We start from the raw sequence: 22562 nt of genomic DNA, 5'->3' as shown, positions 1-22562 counted from the left end.
TGAACCTAAATGTAGATTTCCTCCGCGAGACGAGGCAGCTTCACACATGCTGTTGATTCTAACACACATGCTGACCTGCGTGCTCAGGGAAAGGTGGGTGTTCCTGACCTGTGGCATTTGACAAGTGAGAGTTTTACATGTTTTTCACGAGATGGAGATTATCTACATGGAGGAAGACTGTTAGGTGCGAAGCTGTATTGTACACAGAGACTGGGCGATGAGAAGGAAAATCGAGTTCAGGCTTGTCAATATCCACTAGGCCAATGTTTATAGGCAACTGGAAACAACTTATTTCCCCCCTCCTCTTGGGTTCTCGATACACTGTTAATGACTTACATCGAAAAGTGTGGGCAGACAATCGAGAACATGTTTTTCTAGGGTTGCCAACCTCCAGGTGGGACCTGGAGATTTCCCAGTAGTCCAATGAATCTCCAGACTACAGAGATCAATTCCCCTGGAGAAAGTAGTGGCTTTAGAGGATGGACTCCGTGGTATAGTGCCAGTTTGGTGTAGGCGGTTAAGTGTGTGGACTCTAATCTGGGAGAACCGGGTTTGATTCCCCACTCCTCCACTTGCAGCTGCTGGATGACCTTGGGCAAGCCATAGTTCTGTCAGAACTGTTCCTGAAAATGAGCAGTTTCTCTCAGAGCTGCCCTACCTACCTCACAGAGTGTCTGTTGTGGGGAGGGGAAGGGAAAGGCGTTTGTAAGGTGCTCTGAGACTCCGAGTGAAGGGCGGGGTATAAATCCCATCTCTTCTTCTGTTATATCCTGATGATGTCTCTCCCCTCCCCAAACCCTGCCCTCCGCAGTCCCCATCCTCCAGATATTTCCCAACTCAGAGCTGGCAACCTGAGCCACCTGATGACTTCTTTTGCTGGCAATAGGCTTCACCCCCTACCTCTGCACATTCATTGAAAGTAGGGATGCCAGCCTCCAGGTGGGACCTGGGGATCCCCTGGAATTCCAGCTCATCTCCAGACTACAGAGATCAGTTGCCCTGGAGAAAATGGATGCTTTAAAAGGTGGACCCCACTGAGGTCCCTGTCCTCCCCAGGCTCCATCCCCAAATTTCCAGGAGTTTCCCGATCTGAGTCTGGCAACCCTACCTCTCTATCCCCTGCTGGTGGCTGGAGGAGACCTGGCAGCCCTAGTTGAAAGGCAGACGTAGAAGCTTCGCATGTTTTCCCTGCCGTTGGGAGTCCTGTTTTATTTTTTCATCGTTCCTGACCGAAAGAAGAAAGCTTTAAATGCATTCGTTATATAAGTTTAGAGTAGAAGTGGTTTCTGATTCTGGCCTGTCATCTCGTACTCTGTAAGTTCCATGCAGATTTTTGGCATGATAATAAATAATGCTGCCATCCAGGAAAATCGTATCCGGCTTTATTCTGTTACCTGTGCCTATTTTTTTTAATTTTATTTAATGTCAGATTAATACAAATACATAATCAAAGCTTCATTGGTAAGGAAACAAGCATTTAAAACAAAGCTCATCGTGGTTTGGCCGACATTTAAAAAAACAGCGAAAACAGGTGTGGTGCGCTCGAGACACAGAACAGCCACTTCAGCAGGGTTCTTGTTTTGGGTTTTTGTTTTTTTTAAAGGTGGTCATGATTGGGAAATGGACTTAGAAAATCAACACAGCAACAGAAACATCAGATTTCTCGTTTGTTTCATAAAAACGGTAGGGGAGGGAATGGGGGGGAAAGGAAACCCCATATCGGGTTTGAAATCTTTTGTTTTACAAGGAGTCCATATCTCTATAAGTCTCCCTTTAAGTCTCCCTCAGGTTCCCAAACACGCATACACAAACTGGCACAGTGGGTTAAAACAAACAGGAAAAGAAATCAACGCAAGTTTTTATCACCGTAGAAAGAATAGATCCCCCTCGCCTTCGAGACGACTCGCGGCGCACAAGGAAGGCGCACAAGGAAGGGGTCCGGGAGCGCCTATCAAAGCACTTGCGTATCCAGGCGGCGCACTTCTTTAACCGCAAGGTCGATATTTATAATGGGGTTGAAGTACAAAGCCCAGTTTTTTGAGAGAAAAACCTAAGTATAACAGGATTGACTAGTCAATTGTATCCTGGCTCCAGAGATCCCTCTGGGATGGTATTTCCCGGCATGGCATCCTCTGTGCCTATTTTTGCAAGCACATTTCCCCCCTAACGTGGTTCTGTTGCACCCAGAAATACATATAGTATGCAAAGTAGAGGCTTGCCATGATTTTTCTTATGTGAAATTCTCTTTTCTGCAATTATGCAAAAAGAATGTAGAGATGTGAAATTTCTGAGAATTGTTAAGCCGCGGGGGAAAAGATGGGTCTTTTCCCAGAAAAAAATGGAAATTTGGGTATGTGCAATACTTACTTTTCTAGCAAACCTAACCTCCTTTTACTGATTGAACGACATAAAATGCATTATCTACACCCTAGTTAGCATATAGAATAGTACTAGTTGGCAAATTTATGCATTTGAAAGTATTAATATCTTTGTTTTTCTATAAGAAATGTTTCAAACATACCCAGTACTTGAGAAGGAACTGCAGACTGCTACACGCCATCCATGTGTATTTTCCCTCCGCTGTCTGCATTGTAGGAAAGAATAAAAGTTGAAGGTAGAAAACAAATCCTGTAGTGAACCAAAGAAAGTGTCTTATTTGGATGGAAACTCTTAGAGTTAGGACTATGAGCCTGTTTGACTATTAAGCTAAACTTTATAACACTGAAAATACTGAACTCCTTTAAAGCATCCCCCCTCCCCATCTTTTTTTCCAGGCTTTCACTAGGAAAATGTCATGTGTGACACTTTGAATGATAAAAATTGATTCTGAATAGAGATGTGAAAGTTAGGATGGTGGCAGAAAAAACAGGGGAAAAGCCTTTTGTTCCCCCCCCCTTTTGCTGATAAAAAGACTGGAGACTGGCGAAACACTGAAAAATGCCTCCTCTAAAAGATGCTCTCTTTTGGAATGAGTGAAGTGCTATTAAAGACAAGGTTTTGGTTGCTCACAGTGCATTTTCCCCACCTCTCAGATAGCAAAAACAAGATACACCTGGGAAGCACAGAGTGCAGCAATTTGCATCTCTGTCTCTTGTTACTATAGAGTTTACTCCCAACGAGGCTTGTTGAAAACTCAGGCAATTCTGCTTTTACATTTCAGATTTATATGCTAACCAAGATATGAACTATATAACTTATGTAGTTAAAGCAGTCAAATAAGCTTAGGCTTGATATGAATCTAAGAACATCAGAAGAGTCCTGCTGGATCAGACCAGTGGTCCATCCACTCCAGCATCCTGTCTCACACACTAGCCAATCTGTTCCTTTGGAGGTCCAACAACAAGGCATAGAGGCATTCCCCGGATGTTGCCTCCTGTCTTTGGGATTCAGAGACTGACTGACCCTGGAAGTGGAGGTTCCCTTTATTCACTGGGGCTAATAGCTACTGATAGACCTATCCTCCATGAATCTGTCTAGTCCCCCCTCTTAACTGCCCAGCTCTTTTCCCCTCCCACAGCTTCAGAAATTTCCAGAAATTCCTGAACATGGTGAACTAGTGCTTCCATGTGTCTAGTCAGTTTGGTGTAGTGGTTAAGTGCGCGGTCTCTAATCTGGGAGAACCGGGTTTGATTCCCCAGTCCTCCACTTGCAGCTGCTGGATGACCTTGGGCAAGCCATAGTTCTGTCAGAGCTGTTCTCTCAAGGACAATTCTGTCAGAGCTCTCTCAGCCCCACCTACCTCACAGGGTGTCTGTTGTGGGGAGGGGAAGGGGAAGGAGTTTGTAAGCCGCTCTGAGACTCCGAGTGAAGGGCGGGGTATAAATCCAATCTCTTCTTCTAGAACAGGGGAAAACCAAGTTCAGTATTTGGGATTGCCGTTGCACCTGGCTGATCACTGGAGCATTGTCTTTGATATTCCTTTTATCGAGATAGCTGCCCTGTGGACCTGGGAGCAAACAGCCCTCAGAGATAACCGTGCCTTTCTCTCCCCAGATCTCAGCTGGCTCGCCAGAGTCCGGGTGAATCAGCCAGCCGTCCTGAGGCGTGCGGAACAAATTCAGACCCGAAGGGCCGTGAAGAAGAATTGGCAAGTAAGTGCTCCGGCCTTCAGTATTCTGCTTGCGCTCTTCTTAGAAGAGCCATTCTTCCTCTGTGGTTTTTAATACTGAATTTAATTCAAGGTTCCTGGAAATGTAAACGATTGGGCTTGCCTGTGTCTTATTTTAACAATTCATTTTTTTATGACAATGGTGATGAGTCACAGAAAGATGACTCTTTTATCCGAGCAAGCTCGGAAAAGGGTGTCAGGGGGGTGTTACGCTCAGGAGTGGTGAAACCACAAATGAAGGCGGGGCATCTTTATTCAGGAATGAATGTGTGTGTGTGTGTGTGTGTGTTACCCATGCCAGCCCATTTATCCTGCTTCTCCGACAGTTCTGTATACAAAAGCAATCACCTGTTTTTTCCCCTCTCTCTTTTTTGGGCCCTGTTTTTAATTTTGAAGTGGTTAATGAATGTTGCTAGCCCTTTCCAGTTTTAACCTGTCTTTGTATCGCTTCTTGTGTCTGGCAGCAGGAGTTTGCCTTGTTGCTTTTATTATAGAAATAAGCTACATTTATTATAGGAATAAGCTAAAGTGGTGGTTAGGACAGGGGTCCCCAACCTTTTTGAGCTGCTGGAACCCTTAGAATTCTGTTTTTAAAAAAATAAAATTAAAGTTTGTATTGAATTTTTTTCTTTTAAGTAGTTACAGAAACAAAATTTCACCTAACAACAAGAATAGTTTCCAGAAAACATTCTAACGGTTCAGCCAATGTATTCGACAAATGTAAGGTCAATATAATACAAATACCAATGTAGAGTCCAGTGGCACCTTTAAGACCAACAAAGGTTTATTCAGGTATGAGCTTTCGTGTGCAGTCACACTTTTTCAAATACTTGGTATTTGAAATAGTAAGCTCATGCCTTGAATAGAGTTGCCAGTTCCGGGTTGGGAAATACCTGAAGATTTTGGGGGTGGAACTTGAAGAGGGCGGGGTTTGGTGAAGGGAGGGACTTCAGGAGGGTTTAATGCTATAGAGTCCATTTTCCAAGGCAGCCATTTTCTCCAGGTGAACTGATCTCTGTCGCCTGGAGATCAGTTGTAATCCCAGGAGATCTCCTGTCACCACCTGGAGGTTGGCAACCGTAAGATCTTAAGAGGATCCTGAATATTTCTGGTACTATTGATTACTCTGCCAGCATCTGACAGTTGAGGAAGAGAGACATTGTAATGGTTTTACCTGTTTTTCAGCAAGCACTGACTTAGAAATGGATGAAGTCAGTGGAATATGTGATCCGGCTGTCTTAGACTGAGGCCTTGCTGCTAAATCCCTTGAACTTTTGAGAAAGTTTGGCTTTGGAATGTGCTGTCAGGCTCTTATAGCTTTATAAAAATAACTCCCTGATTACAAAAAAAAAGAAGTCAAATCTCCCCCCCCCCCCTACAAGTTCACACCAATTCTTGGAAGCGTTTTTCCTACATCTGTCTTCACAACTCGTTTCACAAGTGGGGAGGCCCGAATGCCTTGCTTAAGCAGCAGATTAGCCGTTCTCCTTCAGTTCATTTTAGTTGGAACAGGGATTCCGACGGAAAGGCAGTTTATTCCTTTTCAGCATGAAGAAAGAACCAGTACTTTTAAGAGAACTGTTTAAAAAACGGAGAAGAAAGGAAACGGCAGCGACTCTGCAGGAAAACAATGCAGAGCCAGCGTGGTGTAGTTGGTTAAGAGCGGCACACTCTAATCTGGAGGACCGGGTTTGATTCCCTGCTCCTCCTCCACATGAAGGCTGCTGGGTGACCTTGGGCCCGTCTCAGTTCTCTCAGGCCCACCTACCTCACAAAGTGTCAGTTGCGGGGAAAGGAAGGGAAGGCGATTGTGAGCCGCTTTGAGACTCCTTTGGGTAGAGAAAACGGGGTGTCTCTTCCTCAGAGACAACAAGGCTCCTTCCATTGGGCTGCCTTAGCCAATTTGTAAGCTCTTCTTAAAAGAAAGGTGGGCTATAATTAGAAAATACTCCCTTCCAGCTCCTTCCACTGAATGATCAAAGTCTGGACAAACTCTCACAGGCGTGTTGTACGGCTTATTGGAATAGTGTTCGCGAAGCTCATTGTGTGCTCCTTGGACGTAAGCGTGTGCCTATTGATAATGATCCTGACTGGATGAATTATGCGGACCGTCCCTCCATTTTGATGCCACTGCTGTGAAAGCAAAAGTTGTTCAATGAGTTTTTCTCCTCCGGAGAGCTCAGGGCAGTGCCTGTCATTCTCCCCATGTGCGTTTTACCCTCATAACATCCCTGTAAGGTAGGCTGGGTCCAAGAGTGACTGACCCAAGGTCACCCAGCAAGCTTCCATCGTAGAGTGGGAATACGGATCTAGACCCTTCAACTCCTAGGCCAGTGCTGTAACCATTGAATCGCTCTATCTGTCTTGCGATCTAAAGCTATATTACTGAGTGGCGCCCGCTAAACGTATATCAATCTAATAATTTCTTGGTTATTCTAGTTGAATCAAACACTTCTCTATGAACGTGTGTAAATAAAAATAATTACATACATCCATGAATCCTCTAAAATGTGATAAAAGGCTGGCATGATATAAAATTATAATCTGAGGGGCATTTTCTGTCACGTTTTTATCTCTTTTAAAAAATGCCTTTCTTCCGAGGAGCTTAGGGCAGCTTAGGGCAGCACACATAGTCCCCCCCCCTCTATATTATCCTCACAACAACGTAGGGCTGCCAAGTCCCCCTGGTTTCTGAGGTGCGACTGGACTCGAATCTGGCTGTTCTACTGCAGACAATATGGCTACCCTCTGAAACCCTCTTAATTTTTTAAAAATAAAGGCAGCTTGGCTTCTGAGAGCCGTCACCTGTATAGACCTCACCACCCTTTCGGGCGATGACACCCCTTCAAATGTCTGCAGGCTGTGTTATAAAGCCAAGCATCCCATCCGAGAGGACTTGTTGCAAGCGATGAACATGCACGATAAAGGTATGGTGGGTCGTTTGGGGAAGTGGGGCCCGCAGTACCGATGCTGAAGTTCTTACTGTTGTTACTTGCTGTCAGTTCTCCGTGTTTGAGGTGTGGTGGCGATTGCAGTGATAAGACTTGCCCTCCTTTGAGTGTTCTGCATAAAAGTCTGAGTAGTTTTCTTAGGCCCTGTCTAATGGTCAACTCAGTCCCTCCCATCCCTTGGAGAGTCCGCCTGGTGTAGTGGTTAGGAGCGGCAGACTCTAATCTGGAACCGGGGTTTATTCCCCACTCCTCCGCATGAAGCCTTCCGGGCAGGGCTTTTTTTGTAGAAAAAGCCCAGCAGGAACTCATTAGCATAATAGGCTTCACCCAACAGCAGAAACTCATTAGCATATTAGGCCACACCCCATGTTACCAGAAGTGTGGTCATCCAGCCACACCCACCTTTTGCTTCATATTCTATTTACCCAGGGCTTTTTTGTAGCAGGAACTCCTTTGCATGTTAGGCCACACACCCCTAATGTAGCCAATCCTAATGAGTTTCTGCTGTTGGGTGTGGCCTGTTATGCTAATGAGCTCCTGCTGGGCGTGGCCAACTCAGGAGCTGGCCGGAACTCCATTCCTGTGCGTTCCTGCCCCAAAATAGCCCTGCTTCTGGGCGACTGTGAGCCAGTCACCGTTCCCTCAGAGGTCTCTCAGCCCCATCTACCTCACAAGGTGATTGTTGTGGGAAGGGGAAGAGAAAGGCAATGGTAAGCTGCTTTGAGACTTCTTAAGGTATAGCGGGGTGTAAAAACCTACTCTTCTTCCTCCACACGAAGCCTGCTGGGTGGTCTTGGGGCAGTCACCTTTCCCTCAGAGCTCTCTCAGCCCCACCTACCTCACAAGGTGATTGTTGTGGGGAGGGGAAGGGAAAGGCGATTGTAAGCCGCTTTGAGACTCCTTAAGGTAGAGAAAAGCGGGGTATAAACACCTACTCTTCTTCTTCTTGGTTGCTGTTGACCTATTTACAAGAGGGAGGGGTTCCCTTGGCCAGAAAGGTTGATATGGATTTTATAATGTCATTTGAAAACCAAACACGTTAGGAAAGCCTCAAAGCTTATTTGTTCTCTGAAATGAAATCAGTCCCTGTATTAGAGTAGTGTGGGGTCGGCCATTTAGGAGCTATGAGCTCACCACAGCCTTCTACCCAGCCTTCATTGCTGCACGTGACCTCTGGGCAACTTCAAGTTAAGGGGGGGAAAGGAGGGATAAAGGCTTGAGACTTCCCAAGTGTAATACGTAGGACTTCTTAAGCCAATGAGTAAGCTAGTCCCTGGCACCCATTCGCAAGGGCTGTGTGGGCAGATCCCTGGACCTCTTTTGAGGGGCCATGCCCTTGAGGGGCCATGTCCCCGAAGCTGCCTTAGACGAAAACCTTGAGCCGTCGCCGTCACTGTTGTCTACACAGACTGGCAGGTGACACTCCGGGGTCTCAAGCTGAGGTCTTTCACATGACCTACTGCATGTTCCTTTTAACTAGTGGGGACTGAACCTGGGAACTTCTGCATGCCAGACAGATGCTCTACCACTGTGCCACAGCCTCTTTCCTCAAGTGGTCCTAATGAGTTTCTGCTGTTGGGTGTGGCCTGTTATGCTAATGAGCTCCTGCTGGGCGTGGCCAACTCAGGAGCTGGCCGGAACTCCATTCCTGTGCGTTCCTGCCCCAAAATAGCCCTGCTTCTGGGCGACTGTGAGCCAGTCACTGTTCCCTCAGAGGTCTCTCAGCCCCATCTACCTCACAAGGTGATTGTTGTGGGAAGGGGAAGAGAAAGGCAATGGTAAGCTGCTTTGAGACTTCTTAAGGTATAGCGGGGTGTAAAAACCTACTCTTCTTCCTCCACACGAAGCCTGCTGGGTGGTCTTGGGGCAGTCACCTTTCCCTCAGAGCTCTCTCAGCCCCACCTACCTCACAAGGTGATTGTTGTGGGGAGGGGAAGGGAAAGGCGATTGTAAGCCACTTTGAGACTCCTTAAGGTAGAGAAAAGCGGGGTATAAACACCTACTCCTCTTCTTGGTTGCTGTTGACCTGTTTACAAGAGGGAGGGGTTCCCTTGGCCAGAAAGGTTGATATGGATTTTATAATGTCATTTGAAAACCAAACACGTTGGGAAAGCCTCAAAGCTTATTTGTTCTCCGAAATGAAATCAGTCCCTGTGTTAGAGTAGTGTGGGGTCAGCCGTTTAAGAGCTATGAGCTCACCACAGCCTTCTACCCAGCCTTCATTGCTGCACGTGACCTCTGGGCAACTTCAAGTTAAGGGGGGGAAAGGAGGGATAAAGGCTTGAGACTTCCCAAGTGTAATACGTAGGACTTCTTAAGCCAATGAGTAAGCTAGTCCCTGGCACCCATTTGCAAGGGCTGTGTGGGCAGATCCCTGGACCTCTTTTGAGGGGCCATGCCCTTGAGGGGCCATGTCCCCGAAGCTGCCTTAGACGAAAACCTTGAGCCGTCGCCGTCACTGTTGTCTACACAGACTGGCAGGTGACTCTCCGGGGTCTCAAGCTGAGGTCTTTCACATGACCTACTGCATGTTCCTTTTAACTAGTGGGGACTGAACCTGGGAACTTCTGCATGCCAGACAGATGCTCTACCACTGTGCCACAGCCTCTTTCCTCAAGTGGCCCGTAGTTCAGCGATAAGGCACAAAAGGGTCCAGTCTCCAGGAGGAAATGATACTGCTGTGGAGTCAGACTAGTGGCCCTTTCTCTCTGTTTCCTACTCTCTGTTACCTACTCTGGTAGCAGCAGCGCTCCGCAGATCTCAGACAAGGAAAGCCTTTCTCAGAATGTGCATCCTGAGATCCTTTTAGCTGGAGGTGCCTGGGGTTGAACCGGGGACCTTTTGCATGCAACCGTGCTCTACCGCTGAGGCCTGGCCTCTCCTGATTGATACTGCTAGATGGCAGTATAAGGCCAGTTAATCTGTGGAGGTGCTTTGGTTGTTTTCGTGCAGAGCGCTGTTTTAGCTCTGTTTGCAAGGGACTGCGCAAACTAGCAACGAAGTTAAAATTCTGCTCTATAGTAACCCGTATTGAATGCCATGACCAAATTATGCAAATGTATGCAATTATGTTTCATTTAGGCGTATTTGCAGTTTCAGTAGACAGAAGCGTACATAGAGAGAGAGCGCTATCAAGATGGAGTTAACTGAAACTGGAGGATATATTGTGGGTTGTGTTGCTCTCTGGGGGATCGGTAGCCTGTTTTGCTTCCTCTTAACGCTCCCCTTGAACATTTTGTAATGTTTGCTTGGTTTGCGAGATGCCTTGAGTCTGCTGTGCTCACTTTCGCTCATCCGTAGTGAACTAAGAAAGCGAACAACTAACAAAGATCACGAGAAGGGAGGGCGGGGAGGGGCGCATCAGTGCTCAGTTCTTGTGGCCCTTTTTTTACACGCCCAGGGAAATGCCGATTGTCGCTTTGGGGTCAGGAAGCAATTATTCTCCAGGCTAGTTAGGCCAGGGATCCTGGAGGGGTTTTTTATGCCCTCTTCTGGGCATAGAGCAGGGGTCACCGGGGATGTGGAGGGGAAGGTATTTGTGAATTTCCCGCATTGTGCAGTGGGTTGGACTAGGTGACCCTGGAGGTCTCTACCAACTCTATTATTCTATTCAGTCCTAAGCACAGTTACACCCTTCCAATTCCATTGAAGTCACTGGGCTTTGAATGGTACAGCGCAGAGGCCCCCAACTTTTTTGAGCCTGTAGAATTCTGACACAGGGTGGTGGGCCTAGCTGGCAAAGCGGCCACTGCGGGAGGTGAAGCCAACCGCACCCCCAGAGGAAGCCCAACGAAAAGGGGAAAAGAGAGGAGGAAATTTTTAAAAATGCACTGAGAAAGAGGGAATAAAGCCAACACTGTAGTAGTGGCAGCTGTCTCTGAAATGGCTTTAATCTGCAATGCCAATCAGGTCTCCGGTGGGCAATCAGAAGACCTACTGGGCGGGAGCCCACCTGGCCACGCCCAGTTTCTAGAAACACTGGGCGGGTGGCCAGGAAAGGTGTTGGTGGGTGCCACGGTGCTCCCAGGCGGGGTGGGGGACCCCTGGTATATTTATTTATTTATTTATTATTTGTGCTTATAGCTTGCCTGTCCCACAAGCGGACTCAGGGCGGGTAACATCACATCAGTGATGCAATAGGGTAAAGGTTTCCCTTGCTCTAAAGGCAGTCGAATCCGACTCTAGGGTTGCGGTGCTCATCTCCATTTCCAAGCCGAAGAGCCAGCGCTGTCCGAAGACGTTTCCGTGGTCATGTGGCCAGCATGAGTAGACGCCGAGGCGCACAGAACGCTGTTAGCTTCCCACCAAAGCGGTACCTATTTATCTACTTGCAGTTTCTTTCTTTCGAACTGCTAGGTTGGCAGGAGCTGGGACCAGAGATGGGAACTCACTCTGTCATGCGGCACTCGGGTCTCGAACTGCTGAACTACCGACCTTCCGGCCTGCAGTTCAGCGTCTTGACCCCTGAGCCACCGCAGCTCCTAGTGATGCAATAAATACAGTTAAAATTTAAAAACACAGTTTAAAATTTAAAACACTTATTTAGGATTGCTCTCTAAGTCTCCTAGCATCGCTCCTGGAATTTCTGGCCGCTCATAAAGTGGAGGTCCCAAAGCAACAGACCAAGCTGAAGTTAGCTGTTGTAGGTTTTCCGGGCTGTCTGGCCGTGGTCTTGGCATTGTAGGACCTGACGTTTTGCCAGTAGCTGTGACTGGCATCCTCAGAGGTAAGACAGAGAACTCTCTTTGTCAAGGTGAGAAGAAAAATGGTAGGCAGGTAATTTATATCTACTCAGGAAGGTGGGGTAGAACTGAGTCATTATCATGTAAGAGTTCCCCAGGCTGTGAAACATGGTAATGGAGGAGCTTTCCTGAGGAGGTTCTTCTGTATATGGATTGGCCGTTTCCTGACAGTGCCAAGACCACAGCCAGACAATCCAAAAAATCTACAATAGCTAATGAACTCCGGCTATGAAAGCCTTCGACAACATAAAGCTGAAGTTGTCCAACTGATTGAGTGCTGTCCATCAGTGGTAGGGGCTGGGGAAGAGAGCTACGTCTCTTAACAAACATTGGCAGGAACTTACCAAAAAAAAAAAAGAAGACACCTTTCCGCTTAAGACACTTTTAGCCCACTTTCCCCCCAACAAACAGGCTCGAAGTGGGTTTCATTGACAATAAAAACAATAGAAAACCATTAAATAATAGAAAACCATTAAAACCTCATCTGTTACTCCCAGGGGAGCAGGACACAAGAACTACAACAGAGAGATCAGCCACCCATCGCCACAAGTCTCTCTAACCAATTCTGATCTACGTAATGTTTTGGAATATTAACAAAATGGGTGCTTTGCCTCTGACAGATTCAGGAAGGCAATTTCCAGAAAGCCCCACGATCCAGTCGTGGCTGTCCTGACGAGCTTGCAGGATGGGAATTGTGAATAGGTGTTGCTCTGATGTACAGATTAGCCTCATGGGAACATTCTGGGAAAGAGGGAGTCTTTGCTGTTATCAAATAGTAAGTAAAGGTTTCCGTTGCTTGAAAGCTAGTCGAATCTGACTCTAGGGGGCGGTGCTCATCTCTGTTTCTTTCTCTTTTTTTTACCATTTTGTTTGTTAAATTTTCCACATTTTATATACAGAAAAGAAAACGAATACAGCTCTAAACCGTATTTCCTTTTGCAGATATCTTCACATCATTTAAAGTAAATATCCAACGCACTCTACAATTTGCCTTCTTCAGTTAGTTTAAACCAAATTTTGACTCTTCCAGCCAATTATAAAAACTAAACCAACACTTTTCATATTTCTCCGCACTTTTTTCTTCAATAATACAAGTGACAATAAAAACAATAGAAAACCATTAAATAATAGAAAACCATTAAAACCTCATCTGTTACTCCCAGGGGAGCAGGACACAAGAACTACAACAGAGAGATCAGCCACCCATCGCCACAAGTCTCTCTAACCAATTCTGATCTACGTAATGTTTTGGAATATTAACAAAATGGGTGCTTTGCCTCTGACAGATTCAGGAAGGCAATTTCCAGAAAGCCCCACGATCCAGTCGTGGCTGTCCTGACGAGCTTGCAGGATGGGAATTGTGAATAGGTGTTGCTCTGATGTACAGATTAGCCTCATGGGAACATTCTGGGAAAGGGAGTCTTTGCTGTTATCAAATAGTAAGTAAAGGTTTCCCTTGCTTGAAAGCTACTCGAATCTGACTAGGGGGCGGTGCTCATCTCTGTTTCTTTCTCTTTTTTTTACCATTTTGTTTGTTAAATTTTCCACATTTTATATACAGAAAAGAAAACGAATACAGCTCTAAACCGTATTTCCTTTTGCAGATATCTTCACATCATTTAAAGTAAATATCCAACGCACTCTACAATTTGCCTTCTTCAGTTAGTTTAAACCAAATTTTGACTCTTCCAGCCAATTATAAAAACTAAACCAACACTTTTCATATTTCTCCGCACTTTTTTCTTCAATAATACAAGTTAATTTTTCCATCTCTGCAATTTCGAACACTTTATAAATAATCTCCTCTTTGGAAGGAATATTCTCCTCCTTCCATTTCTTGGCCAATACAATTCTTGCTGCTGTCAACATTTGCATTATTAAATATATCTCTTTTCTCAGAAAGGTATCAGGTATTACATTTAACAGAAAGCATTCTGGGGTCATAGGAACATATTTACCTATTATGTTATCCAGCACTTCTTTCACCATCCACCAGTATTTTTTAACTTTATTGCATGACCACCACATATGGTAGAACGAACCAATACTGTGTTTACATTTCCAGCAATACTTTCCTAATTTCTCATTGAATTTATTTAGTCTGGCAGGTGAAATATGCCACCTATAAAACATCTTTACTATATTTTCTTTCAAAGCGTTCGATCTAACCATCTTTATGTTTCTCATCTAAATTTTATCCCATGGCTCAAAACTTACAGTATAACCTATATCTCGCATCCAAGCTAACATCAATGGTTTCATCTGCTCATCAATCATTTTCCATTCTAGCCAAAAATTGTAGGCTTTTTAAATGAATTTTTCTTTTGTTCCTAACCAAATCTTATCTAGCTCTGTTTTAGACTCATATATACCCGCTTGTTTATCTCTTGACCATCTTGACATCAGTTGATTTTTTCCCCACCATGTTAGATTCGTCCCTTGTTCTTTTAGGAGTTTGTCCAAAAGTATGTCTCCCTTAGAGTCTAAGATATCTTCATATCTCCATTTAGGGTACTTGGTGTAGAGCGATGGTATTGCAAAGGCCTCTATAGGTGAGAGCCATCTAGGTATTTTTGTATATTGTTTCACTTTTATTTCCTCCCAAATTTTATATAACGCCGCCCTGATTGTATGTTGCTTAAAAAGCGTAGAAAGGGCTGGTTTGCTATACCACAAATAAAAATGCCACCCCATCTGTAGGTCATGCCTCTCCAAGCTCAGTACTTTTTTATCTTCCTGTACGATCCACTCCCTTATCCAGCTCATAGCCGCCGCTTTATAATACAAAGCCCAATCTGGAAGTGCTAAACCTCCTCTCTGCTTTCTTTCTTGAAGGTATTTTAGCTTTATCCTTGGTCTTTTTTGTTGCCAAATAAATTCTTTCACTAACTTTTCTAGATCTTTAAAAAAAGTTTGATTTCTTAAAATGGGAATAGTTTGAAACAAAAAAAGAATACGGGGTAACACATTCATTTTTATCGTTACCACTCTCCCTAGGAACAAAATATGCATAGTTCCCCATGTTTCTAGATCCTTCTTGATTTCTAACAGTAATTTCTTATAGTTATCATTAAACACAGAGCAACATCTGTTTGTCAAAAATACACCTAAGTATTTCACCTTCTTCTGTACTTCAAAACCGGACCTATCTTGTAATAGCTTTTCTATTCCTCCTTTGCTGTTTTTCAATAGAATGTTTGTTTTCTTTTTGTTAACTTTTAATCCTGCCACTTTACCATATTCCTTTAAAACATACAATAAGTGATCTAAGGATTGCTCCAGTTCTTCAACGATAAATGCCCTATCATCGGCAAATGCTTGTACTTTAAAGTTTTCTCCTTTAATCTGCAAACCCTTGATTTTTTTATTTTTTCTAACACCTGCTAATAATATCTCTAAAGCAAATATAAAAAGTAAAGTAAAAATCTCCGTTTCCAAGCCGAATAGCCAGCGCTGTCCAAAGACTTCTCCGTGGTCATGTGGCCGGCATGACTAAATGCCGAGGCACACAGAACACTGCTACCTTCCCACTGAAGTGGTATCTATCTATCTACTTGCAGTTTCTTGCTTTTGAACTCCTAGTTTGGCAGGAGCTGGGGCCAGAGACGGGAGCTCACTCCGTCATGCGGCACTCAGGTCTCGAACTGCCGAACTTATTTTCTCCAATTCTTTTATTTGGAGGAGGGTTACAATCATGAGATAATTTTGATGCATTGCTTCGGTTTCATGTAACCTCTTTGTTTCTTCCATCTGCACTCTGGCAGGATATACTGCTCTTGCCGCCATGCGGTGTACAGCTTTGATCTGCCTTTGGCCCAGAGAATAAACAAATGTGGTTAAAAAAAATGCTCATAATTTTCTAAATCTGTTTCCCGCCCATCTTTTTGTTGCGCCTTTAAAATGCATGTGGAACTGGAGGCAGAAACTTTGCGCCAGGGCACTCATAGGCTGCAGAAGAACACTTCCCTGGGAGTAAGCACTGTTGAATAACGTTAGATCTGCTTAGGATGGCTTCGTTAGTGCCCGAAGTAGAAAATCCACAGGGCAGCCCAACCAAAGGAGTAAAGTAAATACTCAAATAGTGTGTAGTTTGCGTCCTTTTAGTGGTGGTCCCAAAACTGCTGCCAGGGGTGCCCCCTCAGTTCATATGATAGGAAGACTGGCCCTGCAGATGGCTTATTGGTAAAGAATGGCAAAGATTTGCAACAATCAACTCTGGGTGGTTGTGGGTTTTTCTGCAGGTATTACAACCGCCGCTGTTTGTGTATATCCAGCGAGAGTCGCCGATGCTGTGAAAGCACTCAGGGCTGCCAACTGCGACATCCCAGTCGCTTCAGGTAAGCTTTTCTAATTTATTTGAACAGGGGGCTCCAGACGTTTCAGTTTATGGTACCTTGTCTGTCTGCTAGGATAGTTTTATCCCTCCCTTCCACCGTGGTGCTAAAGGTGGCCTGTGGGGCTCTCCACTCCTCGGCTTTATCTTGCAACAGCCCTGTGAAGTGGGTGCGGCTCAGAGCTCATAGAATTATTGTCAGACCCATGGTCAAGAAACTCTCAACAACATTGCTCTCTTTGGCAGTGATTTGTTTATTGAGATATCTACATGTTCCAGGTGGAACAGTACTGTGTCAGAACTGAGGTTCACGCGGGAAATTCCGTAGTTATAGACAGTTCAAACCAAAGTGCACCAATCGTACATTGCCAACCTCCCAGCTAAATTTCACGCTTCTAACCCCTGGGAATATATAGTTCCTTTTTCTATGAAAGTGAGAAAAGCACAGTTTTGACTTCAAGGTCAAGGTCAAAAACAGACTCCCCCCCTCCCGAGCCCCAGATACCCATGGATTGATTCTCCATTATACCATAGGGGTACTGGTCCCTCCCTGCTTTCTGATGCCATGTTGGAGACCCCTAATTTAGAATGTTTCTATGCTACTTCTTCAGAATCCTGCTCAAGGAGGCTTATGATTAAAGCCGCAGTATAAAACCCAAGCCATTAGATATGCACACACCATAACAAGTATCTGTAAAATAGAGCAGATAATTTAAAAATCTGATGGGATAAGACCCTCCATTAAAGCATGGATGAAAGGATGTGTTTTAACCTGGCGCCTAAACGAAAGTAAAGTAGGCACCAGGGGAAGGGCATTCTAAAGGCTAGGTGGCACCACAGAGAATGCCCTGTCTCTCATTGCCACCACCTCATCTCTGAAGGTCTTAACTGGCAAGTTGGATAATATGGGATGATGGATAATATGGGATGGTCCTTCAGATTACCCAGGTTTACAATGAGGGCTGTCTCACCACTAACGCAACTTGGTCACTGTCATGTACAGCCTGCAATTATTTGTGTTATGGATTTGTGGTTGTACCTCTCTCAGTTGCAACGGGGTTCCCGGCAGGGCAGACGGCCTTGAAGACTCGCTTGGAGGAGATCCGAATAGCTGTGGAAGACGGTGCCAAAGAGATTGACGTTGTAATTAACAGAACCTTGGTCCTGACGGGCCAATGGGAAGGTGAGTGTGCAAAAGCCCCTGTGCTATTTGAGGAATACAAGTAGAATACTCAACGCCAGAAAAGGTGTGCTTATATTGGCTGTCGGTATACTCCCTTGCTTTGGCAGTTGCCACGGGGGCACTTTTGCCAGCCACTCACAGCTCAGCAAGAGCATCTGGGCCATCTTGGAATTCTCACACAGCGTGGTGGGCGCAACCACAAAATGACTGCAGCAGGAGGCGGAGCCAACCGTAAAGATAGCTGCCCCCAAGAGGTGGGGCCAACCACAATATGAGGTTACTGTGACATCCTCCTTAATGGGGAGACTGTTATTGTCCTCCTTAATGGGGAGACTGTATTTCCTCTAAAACACACTCTGTTGACATAAATTTAGTAGATTACTGCTGCCACTAGGAATTTAAAATTCCAAATCTCTGTATTATGGTAGAATGACCCTGTGTCTGGGCACTTCAGAGGACTATGTGGCCCTGAGGAAAGATTGTTCTGACTGCTGGGATAAGTTTAAACAAATAATGATTTATTTATCAAAGAACAAAATAGGTTTCTGGGTATTTTTGAACTGTTGTTGAAGTTAGGAACTTATAAATATAACTGATAAAGCTGGGTCTCTCAAAACACTGAAACTCTACTCCGACAGCCTTAGCCACACAGGCGAAACTCTGCCTCTCTTAGCCACACAGGCTAAACTGTTTGTCTTAGCCTCACAAGCAAAACAATTGTCTTAGCCACACAGGATAGACTCAAACTTCTTCTTCTGCCATACAGGCTAAAAACCAAAAAAATCTCCACACTCGTCTCTCCAAAAACCTTGCGCTGTGGTGACTGCTGCTTCCAAAGCAACATTTTTTTAAAAAAATTGCTCAGCCAATTAGATCTCCAGTAGCTAATCAGAAACCTCATCTGGCCTCTTCTGTTTTCTAAAAACACTTGGAGGGTGCCATGACGCCCACAGACACCACGTAGGGGACCCCTGTTATAGCCCAACAAGATTTGCAAGGTATAAGCTTTCGAGAGTCAACACTTCCTTCATATCTTGGTATCTGACTAAGGGGGCGTTGAAGCTTACACTGTGGAAATCTTGTTGGTCTGTAAGGTGGTACGGGACCTGAATCTAAAAGTTAAGAATGTAATCAGAGTTAACAAATATTTTTGTCATGCCTTGACTCCCCCTCCCCCCTGTTGCTTCTGCAGTTAGTGATCACCTGGAAAAGAAAATAAGAAGAGCTTGTCACCCTAACTCGTTAGTGCCTGCTAAAGGCCATGACAGGTTTTTACAGAGCTCTCTGCAAGAGAATATTGCAGGGGGGGGGAAACAATATTTTCCTTTACTTTTTGTCTAAGTTAATGTGAAACAAGGAGGGGGGGGAAAACAAGACTACATGGGTGCCAACATTCTAATTATTTCCAAATAGAAATGTTGAGAAGAACTCAAGGGGTTGTCGGTTTAGATGGTATCTTGTTAAAAAAATAAAGTGGGGTGGTGCGGTTTTTTTTTTTTTTGGTTCCTGACAACAAAATCTGTGTGTTTTCTAATTGGTTTTCACAGAATCTCGGGGCACGCTCAGTACCGTTTAGACTGCTGTTGCTTCTCTCCTCGGAATGCTATTAATTAGTAGGCTTGATAATACAGGAAACGATGGGTTTTCTTCCCCCCCTGTAATTGGTTTTCTCTTGATGTACCTTGAATGGTTTGCCTCTAAGTGCTGACAGTGCTCCAATAACTAAGCTCCGTGTTAACCCCCTCCCCCCGCCCCCCAAATCCTTGGGTACAATTAGTAGCTGTGCATTAGTATGCAACTTTGCTTTAGCTGGAGAATCTGGTTCCAGCCACCCGTTCGACAAGAACTGCGTCGGACTTTGCAGTCTGATTCTCTGTGCCGGCATTCGGCTGCACTTCAGGGCCTTCCGCAGCCTAATGTTGGCTCAGTAACGTCGGCTCGCGGATACCCGCGGTTCATAAAATCCAAGCGAGACCAGGCAAAATGTGTTCCCTGGACCTTGGCCCCCCCACTCTGCAGCTCCTGCCAGCGAATCCTCTCTCGCTCTCTTACTTAAAAACACTGATCGGCAGGGTCAGCAAGAAGCCAGAAAGAGTAACTGAGACATTGCTGGGGTCCTCTGGGCCAATTGGGAAGGGGTGCCTAAAGGAGGCGAAAGAACACAGTTCTTTTGTGCGCTGCTTCTTTGACTGTCTCTGAGTGATGACCCGTGACGCCGGCCCTGATAGTGTAAGCATTTTCAGCATTCAAAGTGCTTCATGTACTTTATCTTGTAACTTGCTGAACGAGTCAATCATGAAGAGAAGAAGAAGAGACTGGATTTATACCCCGCCCTTCACTCGGAGTCTCAGAGCTTACAAACTCCGTTCCCTTCCCCTCCCCACAACAGACACCCTGTGAGGCAGGTGGGGCTGAGAGAGCTCAGAGAGAACTTCCCTTTCAAGAACAGTTCTGACAGAACTATGGCTTGTGCAAGGTCATCCAGCAGCTGCAAGTGGAGTAGTGGGGAATCAAACCCAGTTCTCCCAGATTAGAGTCCACGCACTTAACCACTACACCAAGCTGGCACTTAACCACTACACCAAACTTCCGCTGTTAGCTGCTGTTGTGCCTAGCCCTGGCTTCCATTAAACCAATCATTCTAGAACATGCTTTGATGTTCTTAGTGTCCACATGAAGCTGCTTTATCCTGAATCAGACCTTCTTCAAGGTCAGGATTGTCTCCTCAGACTGGTAGCAGCTCTCCAGGGTCTGTTTGGTTGCCAGTTTGATGTAGTGGTTAAGTGCCCCGGACTTTCATTTGGAGAACCGGGTTCAATTCCCCACTCCTCCACAGGAAGCCTGCTGGGTGACTTTGGGTCAAGTCACAGTTCTCTCAGCCCCACCTGCCTCACAGGGTGTCTTGTTGTGGGGAGAGAAAGGGAAGGAGACTGTAAGCCACTCTGAGTGAAGGGTGGGGTATAAATCCTCCTCCTCCTCCTCGTCTTCTTTTTCCTCTTCTTTTTCCTCTTCTTCATCTTCCACCTCCTCCTCCTCTTCTTTTTCCTCTTCTTCTTCATCTTCCTCCTCTTCTTTTTCCTTTTTCCTCTTCTTCATCTTCCTCCTCCTCTTCTTCTTTTTCCTCTTCTTCTTCCTCTTCCTCCTTCTCCTCCTCCTCTTCTTTTTCCTCTTCCTCTTCCTCCTCCTCTTCTTTTTCCTCTTCCTCCTTCTCCTCCTCCTCTTCTTTTTCCTCTTCCTCCTCCTCTTCTTTTTCCTCTTCCTCTTCATCTTCCTCCTCCTCCTGCTGCTGTCTTTCATATCACCTACTGCTCGGTCCTTTTAACTAGAGATGCCGGAGATTGAACCTGGACCTTCTGCATGCATGCAAAACAGAAGCCCTTTCACTGAGCCACAGCCCCTCCAGATTTGCCTGAGGGCGGGTCTGCATTGGAAGAACCCAACCATGTAGATTTGGGACTTCCCCATGGAATTGGCACTGCAGCAGGAAGTGGTCTGCTCACAGACAAGCAGTCCTTTTGTGCAGCTGGAGAGCATTTCTAAAGGGCACCCCAGTTCCTGGATTAAGGGAAACCTTGGTTAGCCTTGGACACAAACTACACAGCAGAGCTTTTAACAGGTTCTTCCTAGTCACAGACCGGCTTGTAGGGAACTGGTGTTATTTCCAAACTGGGCATACAATGCTGTTTTGACTTCAGAAAACAGCCCGTGGAGGAGAAATGGGAGCCCTTCCTCCCAACATGCTTCAGCCCTGAGCAGAATCAGCCCCCGTGTGGCTGTTCAAAAGGCAGCAGCCCCCCTCCCCCACAGCTCCTGCATGGTTGCAGGGAGCAGAAATCCACTCCAGGTTCCATGTCAAGTCAGACTCTTGGTCCGTCACAGTCGGTATTGTCTACTCATACTGGCACTGGCTCTCCAGCATCTTAGGTTGAAGGTCCTTCGCATCACCAGGCCCTTTAAGTAGAGAAGCCAGGGACGTGTGGGGAGTATGTGGGGAGGGGCTGTGCCTCGCTGGTAGGGCCTCATTGGTAAGGACATAAGCATCAAAAGCTCAAGAAGCTCTGCGGCCCCCCACCCACTTTCTGAAAGCACTCAGTGGGGCAGCTGGAAAGGAACCTGGGGGGGGGGGGGGGCGCCCCAGATGGGGCATGGCGCCCCAGAGCACCACGTTGGGGGAACTCTGCACTGTGACAATTCCACACAAGCTAGTCTGTAGCAGCAAGAAAAAGAGGAGGAGGAGGAGATTGGATTTATACCCTGCCCTTCGCTTGGAGTCTCAGAGCGGCTTACACTTCCTCTTCCCACTACAGACAGCCTGTGAGGCAGGTGGGGCTGAGAGAGCTCTCTCAGGGACTGCGCATGAGAGAACAGCTCTGACAGAACGGTGACTGGCCCAAGGTCACCCAGCTGGCTGCATGTGGAGGAGTGGGGAATCCAACCCGGTTCTCCCAAACTGCTCAGTGGCGATTTAAAGACCAACAGAATTTATTTCAGTGTAAGCTTTTGTGAATCAGAGTTCACATATGATGCAGCTTACTGCTATTGCATTTGTGTATATGCACACGCCCATAGAGGCCCATGCACATATACAAAGCAAACTGCGCTGCATAGGCATATAGATCTTATACACAGATATAGGCAATATACACACAGCCGAATATTAAAAATGCACACTAAATAGATGTGTTTTTCGGCTCCAGATAAGTAATATTTAAGGATCACTAAGCAAATCCTATTATTCAACTGCCCTGTGCTCTCCCTCCCATAATGACCACCCTCCTTCAGAGCCAGTTTGGTGTAGTAGTTAAGAGCGGTGGACTCTAATCTGGAGAACCAGGTTTGATTCCCCACTCCTCCACGTGCAGCCAACTGGGTGACCTTGGGTCAGTCACAGTTCTCTCAGAGCTGTTCTCTCATGCGGAGAGTTCTCTCAGAGCTGTTCTCTCAAGAATTCCTCTCAAGAGGAGTTCGTTCAGAGCTCTCTCAGCCCCACCCACCTAACAAGGTGTCTGTAGTGGGGAGGGGGAGGGAAGGAGATTGTAACCCTCTCTGAGACACCAAGTGAAGGGCAGGGATAAATCCAACTCTTCTTCACACAGTCCACGGTTGCCCTCGCCCTTTGACATGCACCGCCTTGTTTGCATCAGAGTCACAGTCCAGAAGCCGAACTCCACTTCCACAGCTCAAAACACTTCCAGACACATTTCACTTCCCCACCCCATGGCTCACTGGCAGAGCATCTGCTTGG

At 45.8% G+C, this 22562-nt stretch overlaps 1 protein-coding gene across 2 annotated transcripts in view; it reads left to right on the top strand.

Annotated features, from left to right (window-relative positions):
* The window catches only part of DERA (deoxyribose-phosphate aldolase (putative)), a 64877-nt gene that overhangs the window by 5237 nt on the left and 37078 nt on the right, over nucleotides 1-22562 (top strand). For both annotated transcript variants that reach the window (XM_015427407.1, XM_015427408.1), the window contains exons 2-5: nucleotides 3994-4091; nucleotides 6888-7035; nucleotides 16043-16138; nucleotides 17183-17317. In XM_015427407.1, the coding sequence (XP_015282893.1) occupies nucleotides 3994-4091; nucleotides 6888-7035; nucleotides 16043-16138; nucleotides 17183-17317 (477 nt within the window). The remainder of the gene's footprint in view (nucleotides 1-3993; nucleotides 4092-6887; nucleotides 7036-16042; nucleotides 16139-17182; nucleotides 17318-22562) is intronic.

The sequence above is a fragment of the Gekko japonicus genome, unplaced genomic scaffold (assembly GCF_001447785.1).
Source record: "Gekko japonicus isolate JY-2015 unplaced genomic scaffold, Gekko_japonicus_V1.1 scaffold2338, whole genome shotgun sequence".
In the NCBI taxonomy this organism is placed as follows: domain Eukaryota; kingdom Metazoa; phylum Chordata; class Lepidosauria; order Squamata; family Gekkonidae; genus Gekko; species Gekko japonicus.
The sequence above is the reverse complement of the archived record's forward strand: the minus strand, read 5'-3'. Positions and strand labels throughout refer to the sequence as shown.